This window comes from Glycine max, chromosome 8, assembly GCF_000004515.6.
Source record: "Glycine max cultivar Williams 82 chromosome 8, Glycine_max_v4.0, whole genome shotgun sequence".
Classification (NCBI taxonomy): Eukaryota; Viridiplantae; Streptophyta; class Magnoliopsida; order Fabales; family Fabaceae; genus Glycine; species Glycine max.
Genome location: NC_038244.2, coordinates 9,021,329 through 9,040,802, shown reverse-complemented (window position 1 = coordinate 9,040,802; position 19,474 = coordinate 9,021,329). Strand labels below are relative to the sequence as shown.

General features: G+C 31.8%; 2 protein-coding genes across 2 annotated transcripts; both read right to left on the bottom strand.

Annotated features, from left to right (window-relative positions):
* Positions 1-1,846: 1,846 nt before the first annotated feature.
* On the bottom strand, positions 1,847-6,263 carry LOC100812256 (nucleobase-ascorbate transporter 2). The gene is made up of 13 exons (XM_041018110.1): positions 5,848-6,263; positions 5,634-5,731; positions 5,162-5,338; positions 4,586-4,686; positions 4,406-4,481; positions 4,228-4,287; positions 3,841-4,025; positions 3,602-3,698; positions 3,249-3,394; positions 3,071-3,162; positions 2,908-2,985; positions 2,635-2,795; positions 1,847-2,228 (listed from the first exon to the last, which is right to left on the bottom strand). The coding sequence occupies exons 1-13, from the start codon at positions 5,936-5,938 to the stop codon at positions 2,016-2,018; spliced, it is 1,575 nt and encodes a 524-aa protein (XP_040874044.1). The 5' UTR covers positions 5,939-6,263; the 3' UTR covers positions 1,847-2,015.
* Positions 6,264-14,917: 8,654 nt separating this feature from the next.
* On the bottom strand, positions 14,918-19,046 carry LOC100788556 (calmodulin-binding receptor kinase CaMRLK). Its single transcript, XM_003532712.5, has 2 exons — positions 16,683-19,046; positions 14,918-15,830 (listed from the first exon to the last, which is right to left on the bottom strand). Exons 1-2 carry the CDS (start codon positions 18,043-18,045, stop codon positions 15,181-15,183), a joined length of 2,013 nt encoding a protein of 670 aa, XP_003532760.1. The 5' UTR covers positions 18,046-19,046; the 3' UTR covers positions 14,918-15,180.
* Between the last annotated feature and the right edge of the window lie 428 nt (positions 19,047-19,474).

Below are 19,474 nucleotides of genomic sequence, written 5' to 3'. Positions count from 1 at the left end.
AAGAAAAATAGATTTAAGTCTTCTCACCGAAAAGGTAAAACAAAAATTAAGACAGTGTAATTTGACGTACTCCTTTTATACTGTTACATAGAAAAAGAGAAAAAACCTATATCCCTTGCATTCCTTATTTTCATCTTTCTTATTTGGTAAATCTTTAATTCTTAAAATTGTAAGTATAGGTCATTTTAATATGAGAATGTTCCATCACTTCAAATATTTTATCAAGACTATTATATATATATATATATATATATATATATATATATATATATATATATAATATTCAGATTCATTTATTTTAAGAATAACTTATTTAAAGTTATTCTTTATTTTTAATATTTATTTTTTTAGATCTAACAATTAAAATTAATTACTTATTATAATCATTAAATTTTGAGAAAATAAATGATAAAGATAGAATAAATGAATCTCTTTTCACTATATATATTATTTAACCTTTAGTAACTAATGTTGTCTTGAAAGTAATAGTCATCGAATACAAATTATTTCTTTTATTAAAATTATAACATTAAGTGTTTACTAATTTATTATTATTATTATTATTGGCAAATAATGAGACAGTTAAATATGTGTCTAGGTTTTGGGATTGATAACATTTTCTCTTTTTTTCTTCCGGATAGGTAGTAATGAAAAAACAATTGAGAGTAAATTAAAAATAATAAATATGTGCACCAAATGAGATAATTGTTATTATAATAGTTATAGATTACTATTATCATCATCATCACTATTATTATTAATTTGGATTGGCTATCTTTGATAAAACTAGCGGAAAAGTTAGCTGTAGGTTACAAGCTGAAAAATTGATTTATTAAATTAAAAGTTTCGATAAAATTAACTGATGAAATAGCTAAAAAATGTAAAAAGACATAAAAATAATAAAATCATGATTTATTTAAAAAAGAACAAGAAAAATGAATAAAAATATTAAGAATAAAAGTGAAAAAATATAAAAAGTTAAAAACTAACGCTTTAACAAATGTTTCTTCAAATAGCATTTTAAAAAACGTTATAAGATATATAGAAACTACTAAAAAAACCTTACTCATCAAATAACCAAATGAGTTTTCAGCTAATAAAAAAAGTTAGAAACTAACTGAAATATCTTACTCAACCTAACCCAATTCAATTAAACAACACAAAAACTAAGGAATCAAACTAAAAGAAGAAAAAAAGATAAGGGATAAAGATGAGTTATTTTTTTTTTAATTAGGAATCTTATTGTTTAACAAATTTGGACCAATTTATTTTGTCCTAGAGATCATGAGTGTCCTCCAACCTATTAAGTTACAGACTAATTTTATGTATGGTGTCGTTGGCCCACACAGATTCTCCGATTAAATAGATCATTCTCACTCATGTGAACATAGCGAGATCTTACACTGCTCTGTCAACCCTTTAGATTAATTTGGACTAATTTAAGAGATGAAAGTAATTTTTTTTCCTTTAAAAAAATTAGTAAATTTGGACCACCGCTCAATTTGTAAGTATAATTTTCAATGTGAAAAAGAATCGTTCAAATTGTAGGATTAAATCAATGTTTTGTTTTGGTCAACAAAATTTAACCAGTTGAAGAGCATTGCAAAATAAAATCGTGTATTCGACTAAACCTTAAGCGAAGGCAAAGTCTCATAGATAACTCCCATCTTGCCTTGAAAGGAAGGTAACATGTTGGTCCACATAAAATTTGCCAATTTCATGCAAAGTGAAAAAAATGAAAAGAACGGAAATAGAATCTAAAAAAAATACCGATTAAAAAAGCCACTATAAAATGATTATAGGCAAATGAATTTCAAAAAATTGAAAAATATGTAAAAAAAATTAATGAACAAATAAGTTTATCTTGTATTATATGAAAAATTGAAATTAACCCAATTCAACTATATAAAATATACGACAAATAAATGAACATTTTCCTGCAAATACATACATTAACAAATAAGTTTAGAACATTTTTCTAGCTTATTTGGAAATGATGGTTTTCCACTTCAGACTTAGGATGGAGGGAAGAAGCGGTTGAGGTTGAAAGGGAGGGTGTAGAATTCTTCATTTCGGCTATCTCCTTTAAATGTTCTAAACTTTGCCCACCATGGCATTCCCCTATCTTTGGCACTATCCTTGTAGTCAAGAGTGTTGTCCAAAAACACAGCAACAATCAATGCAACCGTTGGGGAAGAAAAGAATATGGTATTAAGGAAATCATTGAACTGCAAAACCAAAGGACAGAAACTTAATTTCATTATTATAATGTCCATGAAAAAACAATGAAGGCTAATGTATGTCAAGGTCCTAAAAATTAGTTTAAGAGTTAAACACAAGACAAAATTTAGATGCAACTCGTAACATTGTTGATACCATTCTCTAATCAGGATATGTTGCTGACTTATAACAAACTAAGGCTTGGACAAATCGAGGATTGTACAAAAATTATGGATTTTTTAAAAAGAAAAAATTAAATATCTTTATTTTAAAATAAGAAAATCAAAATTGCCGTCGGATAAAATAGGACTCAAAAGTTGTATTTATGTTATATATTGAAACTACATCTAAGTTTTGTCCTTAAATATTCATGTTAACTATGTGAGAGATAAAAGTTTAAAACAATGAACTCACCCATCCAGCATTAGTATGAGCAGGGCCATGAAAGGCCCTGATAGTGTATTCTCTGAAATACTCAGGAATGGACAAACCTAAGAAGAGGGAAACGCCACAAATAAAGAGGTTCCTCATTGAGTTCATGTTAGTGAACTGTAAAAATGACAGCCCCACAGAAGCTGCAAAAACAAAATTAGCAATTGTCATAACAAGGCAGAAGAAGGAATCAAATAGTATATATAATAAAAAGGCTTAGTTAGTTAGTTAGTTAGTTTAGTTGGTGGTACTCACCCACAATACCAAACAAAACACAATACACAGCAGCAAACATGGGGAATGGTATTGATGCAAATAGAGCTCCAAATTTTCCTGAAGAAAGAAGCAAATTATGAACTTTAAGTAAAACTATGAAAATAATTGGAATTAATTTACACACTTATGTTAGTCCGCTCACCTAACATTGAGAAGAATATCATAAAGCCAGCTGAAACTTGAATGACCCTTCTACTACCAATACGATTGCTTCCTAGAAGCCCCACATTCTCTCTGTCTTAGTCATAAAAGAGTCAATATGTGCCCCATAAAAGTGAAGAAAAGCATGAGTTCACTTCATGAAGAATAATAACACTCACACAGAAACAGTAGAACCAGTGAGTGTTCCGAAAAGGCCATTCAGCAAGATTCCAATTCCCTGCCAACCGATACCACGGCTCAGCACGTGAGCAGGAGGTGGTGTGGCACTTGCAAGACGTGATGCAGCTTTGTATGCCCCGGTTGACTGAAAAAAAGTGATTCTTTATTTGAGTAAATAGTCTATGTTCATGCTGTTAGTTTAAAACGATTTTATACTATTATTCGATCAGAAATTATCATGTATGACACATTTATGGACTTCTATAAAAACTACTACTACTTTAGGAATCACACCTACCATAATTTTTTTTATTAGTTGATAATGTAAAAATTTTTATGCACGTGTCAATACCTCAACTAATGAGACTAACACAGCAGCCATCATTCCAAAAGCATGGCCAGCATCAAATGTAGGAGCACCCCACTCAAGAGGGTATGGAATCTTTATCCTGCCACAAACATGTTCAAGAGTCAATAACTAAATCAAACATATTCTTTGCTTTATTCATGTAGGTAATTATTTTTTAACAGTAAAAGTATGTGTGTGTTTTACAAATATTCAACTACAAAGAATCTCTTGGTAGTACCAACCATGGAGCAGAAGAAATGAGGTTTGCCCTGTCTGTCCTGCAACTATGTTGGGTTAAGTCCGGTCGGTGCTTGTATGCTCCACTTGCTGTTAACAAATGTGCATATGCCCATATCACTGTTGTTGATATGAGTAGAGCAAATCTCTCTAGTATAGGTACTTGTCTTATCTGAAAATTTTTCAAGTACTGCACACAACACAATTAGGATAGGTTAGTGACAAGGCTTTTGGTATTTGACATATTAAGCTTATTAGTTCAAACCTAATCTGGTGAAACAAATTTAAAAAAGGTAAGACAATTTCAAAGACTATTTTCAACTTGTTATCTTTAAACATGTCACCACCATTTTTTAATGTGTGAGATAACTACAGTTACGTCTAATTTGTACCTGAGAGAAGGCTATAAACAGGATTAGCATGGGAATTCCAATTTCAACGCAAGTCCCCACCTGTAAAAGGACAGAGTAATATGTTAAACAATATGAGCCAAGAAAAATATTACTATTAAATTTCACAATTAAGATATCCTGACAAATAGTACTAGCAACATGTGGTTTAGTGTAATACCACAAGGAAGCCTCTGTCAAATAATCCAAAACCAACTAAGGCAATTACTGGAACCATTCCAAGTGGGCTGAAAAATCTGAATATAAAGGAAAAGGACATTAATTATTACATATATATTAAATGCGGTATTCAAGTTTCATGCTAAAGTATACATTGCATTTTACATAAAATAAAACTCACCTAGAACAAATAGCCCATATTTGACTAAATCCCAAAATTATTTGTATGCTTGAAGCTACTATTAGAGCTCCTTGGACTGCTCTCATTGTGCTAAGAAATCTCTGGAGAAGAATGGAAGGGCATTAGTTTAAGCAATGGAGATGACAAATTCAAGATAATTTAGTACACTTTATCATGCACATTATTATTCTAAACTTTGTCCCAAGTTATTTTTTCCGGTAATAAATGGCTAGTAAAAGAAGACAAATTTCACCAACAGGTGTAGAGCCCACACCCTGCCAACATGCTTAACAATAAATATGGTACTAATATGCATACAGTATAGTATATCGCTCCTCTATAAAAAAAAATTTACGGTTAGGACCATAAATGCTTACATCATTTATAGTTAGGACCATATGATCCTCCTCTGTAAATGTTTTTTTTTATAGTTAGGACCATAAATGTTCATATTGAATAAGATTAAATGTTCATATGCTTACATCATTCATAGGTGGTAATATTAATATGAACCTTTAACATAACAATTGAATTCAGGACAAAACGTGAAAGAGAGATTACGGAAAATGCACTGACCAAATGTGGGTCCTCTATCGTTGCAAAAGAAGGATCACGAATTATAGATATAACGGGGACCATGAACGCATACGATCCTCCTACCACCGTTGGTAATCTCGTTCCAAAGAGAGTCTGCAAAAGTGTATTAATTCCTTCAACAAAAAGGAGGGTTTGTACCACCCTCACTTTATCATCCTGAACAAACCAAGTCAATATATGAATGTCAATTCTCCCTCTATGTATATTTGCCATTTCATTTCAAGGGCCACCAAAACTTCATTTCGGTGGGATCCACCAACTTAATCTCAGTATGAGACAAAATCAAATACATAAAACAAAAACAATCAATCAAAACTTCAAGAGTTTTCCTTGGTATATAGATTTGCCAATAATACATCAAAAGAATTTCATCAGTATCAATCACAAACAATAAAACTGAAGTACTAGTTAAACCTTAAAAGGACTTGACTTGAACATAGAAATAGCTTACATCACTTCCACCCATCACAGGCACCAGAAATGAAGGGATCATCACTGCAGTTCCCAAGGCCAAAATGTAATGCTGGAAACCCAAAGCTATTGTCTCAGCTGTTAACAGTTTAACGTATATATATCACTCACAGTGAAAAATAAATACCTAGGAAACAAAGCACAAACAATGCAGTTTGAGAAAAGATTGAAGCTTGTAATGCACAGTTGCATACCCCAAGATGGGTTTGAATCTATACAATACTCTAAGCCTTGAAGTTGGTCCATTGGTGGGTGGCTTATCTCCTCAGGCTTTACAGCTGCCATGATCACTACCCACTTTGCAACTCTTTTGTTGCTTCCAAATCCTACTGCTTTATGAAGCACACTTGAAGAAGAAGAAGAAACAACACCAAGAGGACAAAGACACACACTTTGATCCTCCCAGTTAGAAAGTGAAAGTGAAGAAACTAATTGATTCAGGAATGAAACTGATAGAGTCAATGTATGATGTTGAGAAGCCCACAACAAATCATGGAAGTAAGAGATGAAAAAAGAAAAAAAGAAGAAAACAAAAAAAAGTTCTCTAGCACTGAGCACTAAGGCCTTTTCTTCTTCAACTTTGTTATCAGTTGCTATCTTTCTATGTCTGCTTTTGATTTATTTACGTTATATATATCAAAGGGTTCCGTTAACTTTTCAATATTCCCACATTGCCCCTTAAGGAACTTCCAAAAAACTGAACTCAAATGTTACCGTTGCTTCACTGTTCCCATTAAACTTTACAACTATTTTTTTTTTTTTTTTGATGTAACCAAGTGCCAATTAAAGTGCCTCAGATAGGTATAAAGATGTTAATGATAAATGTTAAGTTGAGTTTGCTACAAGGTTTGAATAAAGGTGAAAGTTTTAACGTACATATAGTTAATATATTGAAATTAATATTTAATGTAATAATTTTTAATTGCATTAATGTATTTTTAATAAACGAACACATATTTAATATCTCAGCTTGGATGCCATACCCATAATAGCAAATCTTTGTAACTTGAAACCATTCACCTCATTTTTACCTCTGAATCAATTTGGTTTGGCAGTAACAGTTTTAAAAAAAAAATCACGAATCAATTTTGTGACTCAAACTTATCCATAAAATTATACAAAAGTGTGCAGGTAAACATGTTTAATTTATTAAAGTTAAGGCTAGCTAGTTGAATCTTAAGAATTAGGAGTTTCTTTATATATATATATATATTATAATTATTCATATCCTTATGTTTTTTTTCGTATTAATATTTAACATATATCTAAACTTTAATTTTAACATCACTAGTCTAAGGTTAGAACAACTTTGTGTTGCTAGTTGATTAACACACAAGGTGATTATTAACTTTTACATTATTCAAATAGCTTATAAACTTGTTTGATTAAATTAAATATTTAGTAATTCAATACATATTGTTAACGAAATTTAAGAAAATATCAAAATATTGATTATTTCAATTGAAAAGTAAATATATAAATAAAGGAATAAAGGTAAATTACCCTAACTGCTATATATCGTTATACTATATCTGGTTTTATTTTTTCATATAATATTATTTATTTTAATTAATATGTTATTCATTTAATTTAAAATAAATATTTCAGATTTTTAAAAGTTTAAATTAATAAAAAAATATAAAATTAATTATTTAGAAATATATTTTTTCTACAAAACAAAAAATAATTCATATAAAAATTATTTAAATGTTTTTATGTCATTTTGTATTTGTTAATTACTTTACCTAATATATAATTTATTAAATATTTTAATTCAATAAGTAAGTTTATTTGTGATATTGCTCTGTGGAAAAATTAAAATAAATGCAGGTGATATTTGACTATTTTTTGAGTCTTTAATCTTTATATTTTAACTGACATTATTATAAGAATAATCAATTTTCCCAACGCCATCACAACTATTGTTATAAATTTGAATTTTGGACTAGTACAGTTACTTAAAGTCATTTTCAACAATTAGTTATTATATATTTGAATTTTGACCATATAATTTCTTTGTCTTCTTAAAAAAATGGAATGTCAGTTTTTTTTTTTTTTAAAAAAAAGAAAACTTGTGAAATGTGATTATGGGGTCAAAGCAGTTTTAAAAAAAAATATGGCGCACCTTGAACCAAAAAAACAATAAAACTTTAGGTAATTTATTAAAATTTTGTATAACTCATTTTTTTCAATTAAAAAATGAGTGGTCAGAAAATGTGATAATTTTTTTATATATAATTTGGTTCAAAGCAAGTATTATCATGATGTTATAATGTTATATGATATGATATTTAGAAAAAATTGAAATACAAAACCTATCCTAAGATAGTAGGGGAAATTGAATTGATTTAATTTTAGAAGAGTTCAATTTCTATATACGGTTAATGTAATTAAAAAAAAGACGGTTAATGTAAAGATTTTTACAATGCAACTAACTAGAAATCAAAATATAAAAGTAAACAATCTTAAGATAATTTATGATTTACTATAAAATCATTTTAATTTAATATGGATGTGGACATACTAAAACTTATATTATTGTCGTGTATACTTTAATAAGCCAAATTAGAATCTATCCCCCATTTTTATAGTATTTGGCTGTCTGAATTTTTTCAACTGTTGGGTCATTTTCTTAAATGGAAGCCTTTATAGAAGTTAGTTTGCATCAAATACAGTAAAGAAGGGTCAATTCTGACTCGGTTCCAACGTGTGAAGGAACATCAACAGAGTACCAATCTCCAACGTCTCTCATTGATATTGGAGCCCTTTCACGCCTTATTTTTCACTTTCACTGCACTTTAAGGCTTATTTACAAATATGTGATTCAGATTAATTTAATTACAGATCTTAATCACATTCAATTATGTAAAATTAATTTTACCAACCTCTAAGAGACTAGTTTTGCAATATATAGCTCCGTTTTTTTGTAGAAGTGATTGCAGCAACTTACAGTTGTTCTATGTTAATTGAAGTTTAGTTTGATTTATACAGTACCGATACTATGAACCTTCCTTGTTCAACGTTCATGCAGTGAACTGCCAACACTCCATGAGAACAATCTTTCTGAGATCAGAATCCTCTTCAGCAACATGTGAAACATTGATAATGGTACAAGGACCTGCTTTCACAGAAATTAAGAACTAGAAAATCTAAATTGAGGTATGAAGTTAGGTGTAAATGAAATCTAAGGAATTTTGGGCTAGGCAAGCAAATAATAATCGAAAACGAGTTGGTAAGTGAGAGAGACATGCGGTGCAATGTGAGATTCGGTTTGAATCACGAAGATGGGGTATCCGAATATAATAACAGAAAAGAAAATTGACATCTACAGGAAGATGTAAATCAATATGGTTGATTGTTTACCAACAACACATATGAAATTGGTCTAACTGAAACTGTACTAATTAAAATTCTCAAGTAAAATGTGGATTTCTTGTGGATAGAAAAAATATAATTTAAAAGAATTAATTATCAATAAAATTGATATATATTTTGTATATAATATGATAAAAAAAAGTTGATTAGTGTGTAAAACTCAATAGGATGCATAGTAGCTAGAATCCATTTTCTTCTACTAATTAAAAAGAAGTTGTATGAAAGAAATATCTATGTACTCTTTGAGAGTCAATATGCAAGTCCATGAGAAATTATTGTGTAGTGTAGGTACCATATGTTTATGCTTTCGGTCAATCTTTATTTGATACATAAATTAATTTATTAAATTTTTTTATTGTAAATAAACACAATTGAATCATGCAACAATGTCTAATAATTAAGTGCATATACGTACATGTAAAGAAGAATCCTGTGGTATTATTACTTTGTGCTGTTGGATGAATATTGTTCCTCAAATTTTGATTTGAAATTTAATAGTTAATAATATTAAAGTAGTAATAAACAAATATCATAGAAACTTACAGAACATTGATAGAACTTTGCCATGAATCAATCTTATACACTGGACCCACTATTCAGTAATCAATATATTCTCTATTATTTTCAAAGAAACAACGAATGGCCAAGATTCGTATATGAAGAATGCATGGGTGATATCTCATTCTTCCGTGGCAACGCTATTCAGCAATTAACACTTTGCAGAAAATAATTTCCAATTTCACACAGTCAGAAAATATTCGATGCTGTGGGTAAAGAAAAAAATTGGGAGGATGAAAAATCATCATGAAATGCAATGGATGATAAGAGAGAAAGATCTAAATCTTCAACTTCTAGCAGTAAGTAGCAGCAGGTCACAAGAACGTAATCTCACCTCATGAGGATGTCTAAGATTTTAAATTGCAGTTGAGATTATAACTTTATCGCAATTTTTGTTATTGCAAAAAATTATATATGGATAAATGTGACCAATGTGACTGTAATTACAGTTAAAATTACAATAGTAGTTATAAAGCCATAGCAGAATCCTAATTTTTTTATACATAAAAATAAAAAATATATATTATGATGAATTAAACTCTTAATATAACAAAAACCTTACATATACAATTATACATCGAGAAGAGAGAGTAATAATGAAATGAGAAACAATTAAAACACATAATTGAAATTTAAATTTGCACGTGTATATATAATTTATCCGCCGCAACTTATATTAATTCAAGGTACAATTGATGTGCTTTTTAAAGAAAGAGAAAAGAAAATTTGACTGAAGAAGGAACATTAGGAAGATAAAGACAATGTCATGGTAACCGTAATGCGTTTCCATGTCAGATAATGAAAAGTGTATGGGACCAAAATGATACTCCCAAGTTATCTCTAAAGGCACAATTCCTACGTATATTCCGATCGACAACCAAGAATCATCTAGTCATTAAGGCACAAAAACAAAATCATAGATTACATTAACATACTTTCGCTTTTTCTCTTTTTGATGGGCCTAATTAAACAAAGAAAGCAAAGTGGCTGACGAATTCATGGAGTTAAATGTGAATGCTGACCAAAATGTCATCGACTAATAGAATATTCAAGTAAGCATATACGAGGATCTGCTAATGTCTCTGCTTTCCTTTTAATTATATTAAAACTATATACAATTTGAATCTATTTAGTAAGTTCGTGTAGTATTTTTTTAATATCAACCTTATACTTCTAGTTTTGAATTTTACTTTTATGATCTAGGCATATGTTCCTATATATATTTTACTTATTTAGCTTTATTTTTATATTAACTTTTTAGGATATATATTAGTCTATACTATTATTTAATATATTTCGTGAATGATTTGTCAATATATAGTTCTATATAATATTGATGTCTCGTTATTCGCAGGGATGAATTTAGGAGGCAAACTTCACACGAGTTACGACCCCTCCCTCCTCTTCAGTTTTTCTTTTTTAAAATTTATATATGCGGACTTTATTCTTTATATAAAAAATTATTGTTTTGCAATGTATTAATACAATCATTTATATATGTTTAAGTTTATTCTCTTTTCTCCTCTTTTGATAGACTGAGTTTAAATTTAAATAAATAACATTATATATAAAACTCAATATCTAAGAATTTTTTTTATAAGAACTAAAATTTAAGATCTACTCAAAACGATAAGATCAAATTATTTTTTAACCTCTAAAATATATCGTTCCTTATAATGTAGACTAGCACTTTGGTACTGACTCGTTTTTGGGCTCTAGGTAATTAAATATTGTGAGAGATCGATTACTAAATAATTGAAATACTTTATTCTATAAGATTAATCTTGATCATGCAGATAAATTCATTTTATTCATTAGCACTCTCATCAAATGTATCCTTATGTTAAGTTTTTCATGAAATTTTAGTTCTTTATTTATTTCTTCAACAATTTTTTTCAGTAAAGATAAAGAAGATACAAATCTGTTTATAATTTTCAAAAACGAAACAAGACTTTTCAATTGATATATTGAAATAATAATTAATGTTCTCAACAGCACCAAAACTTACACGCATGTTAGATACTAAAACTTGTATTTTTCTCATATAGAAATTAAAGCTTAAAATTAAAACAACTATATGACCAAATAAATAGTTTAACCTTAAAAGTTAAAATGTGATAGCAGTTGGACAAGAACTAACCATATCACAAAAAAATAAATTAAATGACTTCTGCTACAGAATACCCAACATTGTTTGCTGTGTGGGCCTTCAAATTAAAACCATCGTAAGAGGCCCATTTGTGAATACAGGAAGGAAGCCCCAATTCAAAATGACACACTATCTTAATGGATCAATTGGAGAAGGATCCAAGCATATGGCACTGACTAATTGAGGTCTAAGGAACAACCGGACAAGATACATTAATTTCAAATAATCATTAGAATCGTCCACATTATATGGTCACTCATTTCAATCCACTAAGAAAGTATATAGATTAAAGTTTGTATATATAAATTTAAATTAAAAGAATATTGTAAACTTAAGTTCGATAAAAAGGAAAATGAGTTTACTGATTTATGTTTGTGAATTTTTTGTTCAAAAGTATGTTGATAATATATTCTAAATATTTGTTTGATTATTAACATATTATAAATCTTTAACTTATAAAACTTGTTCATGTAATTATCATTGATTGTTGACTTAAATTTCAACCCCCTCTCCTTTTAATCTATAGTAGTTTATCTTAAATTATATGAGACCGACGTTATGTACTAGTAACACTTCCCATTAAACATATTACATGTATTGTTTGTATTCAATTTTTCCTTGTTCACCACTTCCATTCATAAGTGTCTGGTGTTAATTTTGGGCTGCAGTTACAAATAACAGAGTTTAATGCCATTATCTTATTATCGCCCCCCAAAATAAAATAAATCATTATCAATTTATCACATGCAGGCTAATTATATATCCATGGACAATCATGTTCTATTTTTACATATATTGGAATCTTAAAACAAAATCTGCACGACTGCACTCAAATTGCTTACATCTATTTTAACTTATTTCTTGTATCCTGGCCTGATCAAAACATCCTTGATTTGGACAAATGTAGAAGTTCGCTGTGTCAAAAGTGAAACGTGCAACAGCTGTTTCGAAGATCATGTACTAAAATTACCACCTTGCCCACTAAATGCAAAATTTACCACTCCCTAATTACTAATATATATGGTTCGTTGATAGAAACATTTAAAAAGGAAAAATAGTGAATCCTCAACTAATTTACAATATGGAATTTCCTGAACGCAAAAGTTGATTACTCTACTGTTTACTATATTAGTTTCCTCAAACCATCGAGACTTTGAGATGATGAGAGTGCAATAAATCCGGAGTCATGTTCAGTGGCTCAAAATTTAATGTGGAAAAAATTAATATAGTTGATGGTTATTACATATGCCTTCCAATTATAGAATTCAGATTAATTTGTGTTTGTGCATGAAACCTTTTTTTTCAGTCATTGGATTCAACAATGTAGCAGTGCCCACTTTCAACTTTAAGATAGAGGTGATTGAACTCAGCACTTAAAATGATGATATGACCAGGCAGCTGATCTTATCTTTGTGCATCTACTTTATTCGGGACCAGGGGGTTAGCAATTTGATGATAAGCTTATATAAAAGCAACTCTGTCGTATGATACATGAAGGTAGTGAAAATTTTCCAGAATAAGTCAGATTGTGTAGCAATTTGGAAACATATATATATATATATAAAGGCAAAAGAAATCTAAAACTGAATGAAGTTCACTTTAATGTGTCAGCCAATGGTGTATCTCTCGTTAAAAAAAACACAGACATAAGTATATCTTTTCAAAAGCTGGAAGCTTAATTATTATTGTGATATTAAATTTAAATGTGATTATGTATATCTAAAACAATTGTAGAAACTCATCAGTTAGAAATTTTCATGAAATGAAATATTATACTCTGGCAATTCTCTTTTCAGGAATACTATTTTTTTTTCTAAAGAGACTCTAAAAAGAGTTCTATCTAGTCTTCAACATATTTAAAAGAAAATTATTTTTCACGGAAGATATGAAGAAAAGAAAAGACTAAATAATACTAATAGCAGGAGAAGGAAATTGTTTCTCTTCTGTACTTTGAATATCACTTTCTCACTTGGCAAGCGAAAGAAAAATAAAAAGAAAACAAAGATAAAAAGAAGAAAAGAAAAGAACACAAGAGTACGGAACGAGGTCACGTCTCAGTAGTATACTGTAACTAGTTTGTTTTCATATATGAAGCACGTCGTGCCTTTTCAAGCATGCATGTGAAATTGTCAATTCCTTTTATGTTTTGTTTGACATTTCTAGAAAAATAAATGGGAGAAAATGGAAGGAAAAGAAAGAATAAGAGATAATTAAGAGAGGATGTAGAGAAATGGAAGAAACATGCATGAATTAACCTTTGTTTTAATTTGTTTGGTTGAAAAAAAGAGAAAAATATATAATTATTTTAAATGGGTTTTATATCCTTTAAATATATAATAATAAATAGGCAGATGGATAAAATTGTTTTTAAGCAAAATTTATTCTCTTCACTTTAAGAGGAATAATTTTTTGGGGTTTATGTGATTTTTTTTTCTCTCCTTTCATCTATCTGCAACTAAATGGTGAATATATATATATATATATATATATATATATATATATATATATATATATATATATATATATATATATATATATATATAATATGTTCAGAAAATGTGTTACAGAATAAATAAATGTGTTACTGGAATTTCTCAATGTCAAAATATATAGTTTCACTTAAATCCCAAAATCCTTCTACAAGGTGTTGATTGATTGCGAATTGGATTAAACCCCCCACTTCAAAATACCATAACACATAATTTTCATAGAATTTTCTACGTTCATGCATGGGGACGAAATTTTTTTATTAGTGCTCATAATATACGTCAGAAAGATTGTCCTCTAATACTTTTCCATGGACAATCATTCAAAAATGAAAACTTAGCCTCTCAATTATGCTAAACAATTAGGCCCCTATCGTTGTAACTCGCTCCTTCGACCACATTCTTTAATTTCCATTCCCCACATTGACAAATCAAGAATGAACGAACCTTATAAATTTTCTACAAATGTTCACATCCATGGTCCCGTCAAGAGCTCAAGACAACAAAGAAAAACACGTAACCTGTGAATGGACATGCATTATCAAATGCCTCGCTAAACCAACCTTCCTATCTTTAATTTATTCCGTGTACTAAATAAAGGGACATTCATTCTTAATCCTATTCCTAGCTAAAGATAAATAAATCAACAAGAGAATAAAGCAAAAAGAAAAGAAACAAACTAAAAGAGGGTAAAAACAAAATAAAAAAAGTGAAAAATATATGTATTTTTAAAGTGAAGGGAGCAGATTAAAAAAAAAAAAGAATTAAATTATGGAAACTCCTGAGTGGGATTCTCTGGCCCTATGCCTCTCCCCAAAAAAAAAGAGTAAACTACTCTCTCCCTTTGCGCCTTCATCATGCCCATCTTTTTGTCCTTTTCCACTTTTTCTTTTCCCCCCAAAAAATGAGTCTATACAGCATAATGACAACAACATTAAAATAAAAAAGTCTTTGACGAGTCAACTCAGGACGAGTTGGTGTTGGTGTTGGTGATGAGGACGAATGTCTTTGAGCAAACCCAAAACCTGTTGCATTGTGGGCCTCTTCGAAGGGCATTCAGCAGTACACAAAAACGCGACTCGGAGAGTCTCCACCATCTGACTCAGTACCACCGAGTCACCCCCGAGTCGGAGCCTCTCGTCCAAAACCCTAACGCCGTGCCCCTCCCTCATCGCCTTCCGTGCCGCTGCCACCGCCTCCGCCGTGCTCCCCTTCCCCGTCAGGAGCTCCACCAGAGCCGCCCCGAAGCAGTAGACGTCGGTCTCCGTGCCGAAATTCGGATCCGGGTCGGGTCGCAACCCGAAATCGGCGATGCGGGGCTCGAAGTCGTCGGCGAGGAGGATGTTGGAGGTGACGAGGTGGCCGTGCACCACGGGCTTGGAACGCGCGTGGTGAAGGTACGCGAGGCCACGCGCTATGCCCACCGCGATACGGTGTCGTGTGAGCCATCCCATCTTTTCTGGGGATCCGTCGTCGACGACGCCGTTTTGAATCTCCCACGTGTCGCCTGTCCAGTCCTCCACGTTGGTGTCTCCAGTCGGAAGCTCGTGTAGCCACCTTCCTAGGTCGCCGTTTGCCATGTACTCGTACAGCACCAGTTTCTCCTTACCTGAAAATTGCACCAAAATACTTTCATAACATTTCTATAAATAATAATCTTACTTGCAATTTTTTTATTTATTAATACTAAAGTCACTAATATTAATATTTTCTATCTTTGAAAATTATTGTAATGAAAGGAATCTACGTATATTCTCACAATTTATCATATTTAAGCACCTTTTGTTCAAAATAAAATTGAAAATTATATATATATGATTTTAATCAATTAAGCATTCACAAAAATTTAATAATATCATACTTTAAAATAAAATCAATCAATATAGTTGAATTTTAACTTAATAGTTGAATGAAATATTATAATAATATGGATTTTAAATAGTATTATGAAAGAAACACATTTATTGTATATAATAATTTGTAATCAGATAATAGTATATATTTTTTAAAAAACTATAATTCCATACATAAATATTAAAAATTTAAATAAAGATATGAAGGCAATTAAAACAATAATGAATACTATAATCTTAAATAAATAAAAAAGAGTGAATATTTAACAAGTGATGTGTCCTACAATGGGGAACATAACATCTCCCTTTCCATTATAATGTTAATGTTGATTCCTCTGGATAAGAAGAAAACTAAAATTGCGGGAGTAATTGATAGGGGGATTCAAAGTTAAAATTCAAGTTGAAAGTTGCATCAGTGAACTGAGACAACCTAGGCAGCCTAATTAAAGAATATATTATTATTGGCAATTGTGGCCACGCTCACATGATAGGCACTATTTTGATTTTATATTTCTATGCGAAGAAAGGATGGAACAGAAAAATAAAACCCGTGAAAGCATTAATGAGAGCAGTGCCACGAAAACCAAAATAACTTTTGAAACCTTTACCTGCAATGCAGTAACCGGAGAGGGGCAGCAGGTTGGGATGCTTGAGTCTCGAGAGGTCAACGAAGGTGGCCACGGAGTCATCAGGATCAACGTCTCTGGCCTCTTCCAGGACCTTGATTGCCACGTGGAGGTCCCCGGGTAGCACTGCCCTATACACTGGCCCACACCTTCCCTCCGCTAGAAGCGACTCCTTCCCGAAGTGTGACGTTGCAACAATGAGGTCCTTGAAGCTCAGATTCATCAACGGCTTCTCGAACATCACCACCGCCGCCGAAGACGCTTCCTTCAGGTCAGCCACCCACGTTGACCCCGATTCTGTCTCGAACTCGAACGGCCCTGATTTCATCATCATCATCATCCCTTGTGGGACCGGCATCGAAATCGCCCACTTGTTCTTCTTGGCACGTTGCTTCCTCTTCTGAATCACAATGCGGACTGCCCATATGCCCAAGAGAATTAGGACAATTGCTGATGCCGCAGACGACGCTGCACCAATCAGCGTTTTGGACTTTCGCTTCTTTTGTTTCTTTTCGATGATGGCTTCTTGTTTTGTGTTTTTATTACTGTCGTTGGTGTAGGTGAAGTTGCTGCCAGCGTGGACGAAAGCTGATTTACCGAAGAATCTACTGAACTTGTTTACGCTAATTGCTGAGGTGAAGTTGTTGAACGAGATGTTGAGGAACTTGAGGGTGGTGAGTGGAGGGAAATCATAAGGGAAATTACCCGTGAAGGTGTTGTTTGATAAGTCCAAGTAGTGAAGTGAGTGAAGAGCGGAAATGGGTTTTACGTTGCTTTGAAGATTGCAGCTTGAGAGGTCGATGTGTTGTAGGTTGCTGAGGTTTTGAAACCCGGAAGGGAGTGTTACGAGGTTGTTGTGGGAAAGGTCGAGGATTTTAAGGTTTTTGAAACCAGAAAGCTGGATTGAGTTGGTAAACCTATTGTATGAGAGGTTGAGGGATTGAATGGATGAAAACGAGGTGTTTTCTGATGTGGGTTGAAGGATGCTCCCTCCGAACCTATTTCTAGAGAGGTTTATTGCCAATAAGGATGAACTCGACCAAAACCAGCTTGGCACGTGGCCCTGTAGGAAATTCCCGGAGAGATCGAGAATCTGCAAGTTGGATATGTTCCTAAGGTAGTTCCATGAAATTGTGCCGCTGAGGTTTTGGGATGGAAGTACTATGCTGGTGATGATGTGAGTTTGTGAACAGTTGTTGGTTGGGAACGAGGAGGAGAAAGCGTTGAAGCCAGAGACTGATTTGAAAGCCTTGGACACCAAGTCATGCTCTTCACTGCTGTTGCATGAAGATTCCACCAGAGAAAATAGCGATACAAGAATCAAGAATCTGCAGAAGGGCTTCATTTTGCTCTATGGTTTTGGTTTTTTCTGTCCTAAGAAAGAAAGAAAGGAAGGAAAATAAACAGAGCTTGGGCTGTTCTGGTCTATTTTGTTGTTATGGTTCGCGGTTTAATGGTTATAGAGAAAGTGGGGAGGAAGTGACGGCGTCATGTTTTGACGGAGAGTTAACGGCACCTGAACATGTGGAGGGTTAAAGATAGTATAATTTAACGGAAGTTGTAAAGAGAGGGAGGGATGAGTAGATTTTTAAAAAATAAAATAAAAAAAAACTTCAATATTACCGCTGGGTGATTGCGATTTTTTTAGTATTTTTATTTTATTTTTGACTTATGAATTTATGTTTTTTGAATGTTTGATGTCATGAGGTAATTGCCCACCGTGAAGCTCTGGGATTTGCAGGGGACAAAGCTGCTATGGAAATATGGGGATGTTTTGATTGAGGGAAAGTGTGAGAGAATTGAGATAGAATATAAAAATCGAATTGTGGGCTTCAATCTCAGAGAGATTAATTTGAAGATGACTTCAGTGTGCTTGAAACTAATGGGGTCCCAGTTCCCTTACTATTTCAGATCATATGAGGCATTAAAGATCCAAATAGCATATGATATGATGCAATTGGATGCTAGAGTTGTTCAGCTCAGCCATAGTGCCTCACTAATGAATGACTCGTCCAACCAAGAGTTGACAACACATAAGGAGGAACAACAGATCAAGTTAATTACGAGCCGTACAAATTAAATTATTTGATGTATTAACATAGACATATCATTTAATAGTGCCTCGATATATCATTGAGAGTGTTAGATTTAACATCTCGGTTTGCTTTCAGGGCTGGGTTCCAATCTGCTGCAATTTTGAAATTCTTAGGCTATAGTCGGTTTGATAGATTATGAGAGAAGGACATTTCTAAGATAAGTCCCGAATGAAGAAAATAAGAGCAATCACCAGAGAATAATTGTAGTTTGATTTGCAACTATTCTATTACAGGGGGTTTCACCTTGTTGACGAAGTAGGTGAGCTTTATTGGTTTAAACTATGACTAATTGATTGATTTAATGGCTAAAATAAAATAAAAAATTGAAGCTGTATTGACTGAAATGGCTGAGTAAACAACACAGAATAAGATTGTCAAATGTACATGTGAAGAATGGTCAAACAATTGCAACATTCTTCTCCATCGTCTAGTTGGTTGAAGAAAAACAAATCACATGAAAATTACTAGATTACAAAAGACCTTGACTCAATAATGATCCTTTAACTTCAATATTGGCAAACCTCACCCATGTAATTTATTCATACACGTTAACTAGAATATGCAATACGAAAGATATCTGCAAGCAGTTAATAAGCAAGAGCACCTTGTCAAAATGAAAATTCCCTTCCCTCCTCTTGAAGCAAAATCTATCAAAAACAGTAATCTTACCTAAGCTTA